At 58.0% G+C, this 4,971-nt stretch overlaps 1 protein-coding gene across 1 annotated transcript in view; it reads right to left on the reverse strand.

Annotated features, from left to right (window-relative positions):
* The window catches only part of TIAM1 (T-cell lymphoma invasion and metastasis 1), a 92,589-nt gene that overhangs the window by 6,881 nt on the left and 80,737 nt on the right, over window positions 1-4,971 (reverse strand). Inside the window, exons 20-21 of the mRNA XM_014535194.1 lie at window positions 2,268-2,326; window positions 1,786-1,888 (exon numbers count right to left, since the gene is read on the reverse strand). Coding sequence (XP_014390680.1) covers window positions 1,786-1,888; window positions 2,268-2,326 — 162 coding nt within the window. The remainder of the gene's footprint in view (window positions 1-1,785; window positions 1,889-2,267; window positions 2,327-4,971) is intronic.

The following is a 4,971-nucleotide window of genomic DNA, read 5'->3' on the forward strand; positions in this document are numbered from 1 at the left end:
ATGAGGCTCCTTTCTCTCGGGCCCTCACGGCGCCCACTCCGCTTGAGGCACAGTGTGCTGAGAAGGTGGGGCAGCTCTCTCAGGTGATTTCTCGGCCTGTCACACCACATTACTGTGTTTATTATGGTCTAAGCCTGCAATGCTGTACCACCTGACGTCCCCGATAAAGTGTCTGTGGGGGAACAATTCATGACAAACGCCGGGACTGCGCCCGGGAGGGGTCATCCTCGAGCCGTGGCTCAGAACCGGGTCCCAAGCCCTCTCCGGGCGGAGTCTTCAGCCCCAACCCGGACGCATTCGCCGGGCGTCTCACAGGCTCTCCCCAGCCAGACAAGTCCAGGCTTCCCACGTTCTCACGCTCACACCCACTGGCCTGTGTTTCACAGCGCGGGGCATGTGGCTGGTCTTCATAGCTCCGTTCAATAAAAACAGCTGTGCCCGGCTGGCGTGGCTCAGCGGCTGAGAGAAACCCCTGCACCAGAGTCCTGGGTTCGATCCCAGTCGGGGACGTGCAGGAGGCAGCCAACTGATGTTTCTCTCTCTCTCCTCTGCCTTCCCCTCTCTGAAAACAATTAAAACATTAAAAAAAAAGAAAAAAGCTTTTATCTTGATGGTTTCAAACTTGATGGAATGAGAAAAAGGGTGAGAATGGAATGTCCAATCACAAGAACGGCTTTGTCCTCAAAAGGGAGTCTGGATGCATTTAGTCCTCATGACGGCAGAACCCCTGGCCGAGACCTGCCGTTGGCCATAACCACAGGCCTCCCATTCATCAGTCCTGGGTTCGATCATCCCAGTCGACGTGCAGGAGGCAGCCAACTGATGTTTCTCTCTCTCTCCTCTGCCTTCCCCTCTCTGAAAACAATTAAAACATTAAAAAAAAAAGAAAAAAGCTTTTATCTTGATGGTTTCAAACTTGATGGAATGAGAAAAAGGGTGAGAATGGAATGTCCAATCACAAGAACGGCTTTGTCCTCAAAAGGGAGTCTGGATGCATTTAGTCCTCATGACGGCAGAACCCCTGGCCGAGACCTGCCGTTGGCCATAACCACAGGCCTCCCATTCATCTGGCACAAGGAAACCTACAGCCGGTAATTCACAACCTAGACTGACACGTTAGAGCCAGGATGGGGGCCCAGAGCGGGAACATTATTACAGCTGCCTGCAGACCTGCTGCGCACAGGCTCCCGCAAATTCAAGCATAAATCAGTTTTACAATCAAATAGTACAAAGGCAGGAAGGTAAACCTGTGAACCGGAAGGCTCCAGAGAACCTTCTAAGGCAAACCACCATCCCAAACGCCTGTGCCCGACCCTGTGTTGAGAGCGAGTGTTCCCGCGGCCCGCGCTCAGCCCCCGGGAAGGAAGCTGCCTCCAGCTCAGTTTGGGGGTCAATAAAGTTTACCAACTATCGGACAAGGGGGTGGTTTGAGGATCGGAGCAATTGTATGGCTCATGGACGTGACAACAGGTACAAACAGGGAGAGGGCGAGGGCCACCCACCGGACGCTGAGAACTCCGCGCTCACGTCGGACGCTGACACAGAAACCCGGGTCCCCGTGCCCCTGCGGAGGCCACTCCCCAGCCTCTCTACCATAGGGGTAACCTGAGAGCTTCCACCGACCCCCAAGGAGCTCCTTCGAGGATGTGCCCAGGAGAGCCACTGCCTCCAATTACGCCCCGGGTGGGGCCCAGGCAGAGCTGCCAGCTCCGGGAAATCAGAGGCTGTGGAGAGACGGGGGGCGTGCACGCAGCACCTGGGACCCCAACCATCCACGGTATCTACCTGCACTGGCCAGGGCGCGGACCTGCAGTGCCTCCGTGGGGATCATGTGCCGAAACCGGAAGGGGTCCCACTCCTCGTAGATGGAGAGCCTGTGGGATCCGACCTGCAGGAGGGAGGGGCAGCGCGTGAGGACCGGCTCCAGACTGGACTGGACCCCCCTCTCCAGACCCTGACCCCCTGGCACCCACCGCAGAGAGCGAGGGGCACAAACAACTCTGCCAGCCAAGCCCGGGAACCGGGGACCCAGCACAGAGGAGGAAGGGCCCCAACAGGAACAGAGGGACAGGGGGACAGGGGGACAGGGAGGGGACAGTGTGGGAGACTCGGATCACGGCAGGCGGGCACTGCCCTGAGTCCTTAGCAACATTAAACAAAAAGAAAGAGGGAAAAGCAGCGAGTCCTAGGAGGCTCCCGCCGGGCCAAGGGCAGAACCCCTCTCGCACGGAGGAGCCCACAGCTGCGGGGGAGCAGGCGTCTCTTACGAGTTTCCTCTTCTGCTTGGAGCCGTCCTTGTACACGAGGACCACGGCCGTTTTGAAGACTGAAAAGAAGACGAAAGAGGGCAGTTACGGAGGGCGGGCGTGGGTTTCCCGTCGGCTTCCTACTCGTGACGAACATGACGGTTAGGACGGCGAGACCCCAAGGCCCCCACCTTCCCTCCTCCTCACGTCCCAGACACTCACACGCCTGCCGAGACAAAGCCCCCGGAGCCCAAACCAACCCGGGGCCCCAGCGGATGGAAAGGCCCACCCCGCCTGATGGAAGCTCCTGGGGAAATAGGGTATTTAACCGGGGCATCATTTCTAACCGACAGCTGAGGCCACATTTAACAACAATGGAGTGGGTGGGCGGCTGGAAGAGGATATAAACGCCTTTAATGATAATGATTAATAATAATAATAATAATAATAATAATGATGCAGCCGCTAGGAGACTCACACTTACGCCCATCAGGCTGATGCACTCAGAGTGCGCGTGATCGGGAGAATCAGCTCTCTTATCGGCCGTGGAAATTAGCTGAGGAAGCGGAATGCAATCCCACGTCCCCCAGCGCCGGCCTCAGGGCAGGGGGTCTGGGGGTCCCACGCTCCCCAAGGGGTGGAGGGCCAGGGGAGCCAGGCACCGTCACCCATCACGTTCCTCCAGCCACGCCCGCAGGTCCCCACTCAGTGACCACGCAGCCGCTAGGAGACTCACACTTACGCCCATCAGGCTGATGCACTCAGAGTGCGCGTGATCGGGAGAATCAGCTCTCTTATCGGCCGTGGAAATTAGCTGAGGAAGCGGAATGCAATCCCACGTCCCCCAGCGCCGGCCTCAGGGCAGGGGGTCTGGGGGTCCCACGCTCCCCAAGGGGTGGAGGGCCAGGGGAGCCAGGCATAATAATAATAATGATGATGATGCAGCCGCTAAGGAGACTCACACTTACGCCCATCGGGCTGATGCACTCAGAGTGCGCGTGATCGGGAGAATCAGCTCTCTTATCGGCCGTGGAAATTAGCTTAGGAAGCGGAGTGCAATCCCACGTCCTCCAGCGCCGGCCTCAGGGCAGGGGGCCCGGGGGTCCACGCTCCCCAAGGGGTGGAGACACAGAACCTCAGCGGGAGCGGCGTCCGGAGTTCTCAGGCCTGAGCCCGAGCACCTGGCTCATCTCCTCTCCCCGTCACATGGGCCAGTCTCCATCCAAATCTCCACGGGAGGAAAACACGCCTTAAAGCGCAAAGAAACTGCCCCCAGCCCGAGCCTGGGCTGCCCCCACCCTTCCCACCTCACAGCACAGGCTCCTCCAGGATCCCAGATGGCAGACCGGGGCTCCCTCCCCGAGGCTCCCACCCCCGAGGCGGCATGCAGCTCGGCAGGGACTGAGTGCCGGCCCGATGCCCGACCTTCCACCGGCCTTGGTCTCAGGGACCCATCACGTTACTGCAGCCACACCACAACGGCACGCTGCCACGGCTCTAAGGCTGCTGGCCTGCCTCAGTTTACCTCAGCCGTGCGGGCTCACAGGACGTGTGGGCAAGCGTGACCCCCTCCTGGGCTGCGAACACCTCCTTCCGCCTCCCCGACTCCCGCCCTGACACTCAGGCTGCTCTCACTCCCTGGACTGCTCCAAAGGCACGTCTGACACCCTCAGGGCAGAAGCCTAAACAAAGTACTTCCTGCCCGGCTGGCGTGGCTCAGTGGTTGAGCATCAGCCTATGAACCGGGAGGTCACGGTTCAATTCCCGGTCAGGCACATGCCCAGGATGGGGGCTCCATCCCAGTTTGGGGTGTGCAGGAGGCAGCCGATCAATGATCTCTCTCATCATTGATGTTTCTCTCTCCCTCTCCCTTCCTCTTTGAAATCATAAAAATAAAAAAAATTTAAAGAATCATATGGTATAAAAATTATATATTAAAAAAATAAACCAACAAGATCATCCCCAAGAAGCTGAAGAACCTGGGAGCACCCCAACAGAGGGAATATTAGTTACCGAGTTGGGCTCAGATTTAGCTGTGTTCCAGTATGCCCCATTGCACTGTCTCTCTGCAAAGATGACCTTCAGAATTCACTACTCCCTAGCCCAGTGATGGCGAACCTATGACACGTGTGTCAGAGGTGACATGCGAACTCATTTTTTTGGTTGATTTTTCTTTGTTAAATGGCATTTAAATATCCTATATAATAAAAGGCTAATATGCAAATAGACCGAATGGCGGAACAACCAGAACAACTGGACAACCGGTCACTATTACATGCGCTGACCACCAGGGGGGTGTGCACGGAACATGGCGGGTGTTAGCTGCAGTGGGATGGTGGAGCAGGTGAGTGGAGGCGCCAGACCAAGGCGGGGCACCAGTCACTGTCATCGGGGCAAGCCTCTGGTGGTTATTGAAAATTCTTTGCTCCCCCGCATGCCACAATCCCACCTGGCACTCACACCTGCTACTGGTGCCGGCCCCACTCACAGCCGCAGCCAGCACTGGGCACCGGTCGGTGGAGAAGCCCTGAGGGGTGGTTGGGGCCAGCAGCCACCACTTGCACCCACTGATGGCACCAAGCGATCGGGACTGGTGCCGCCGAGTGCCAGCAGTGGGTATGAGTGGGGCTGGCGCCGTCAGCATGTGGAACCGGCAGCAGTGGGAGCAGGGCTGCTGGCAGAGAGGGGACCGGGAGTCATGATGGGAGGGGCCGGGCGGAGGGCC

Source organism: Myotis brandtii, unplaced genomic scaffold, assembly GCF_000412655.1.
Source record: "Myotis brandtii unplaced genomic scaffold, ASM41265v1 scaffold139, whole genome shotgun sequence".
Lineage (NCBI taxonomy): Eukaryota > Metazoa > Chordata > Mammalia > Chiroptera > Vespertilionidae > Myotis > Myotis brandtii.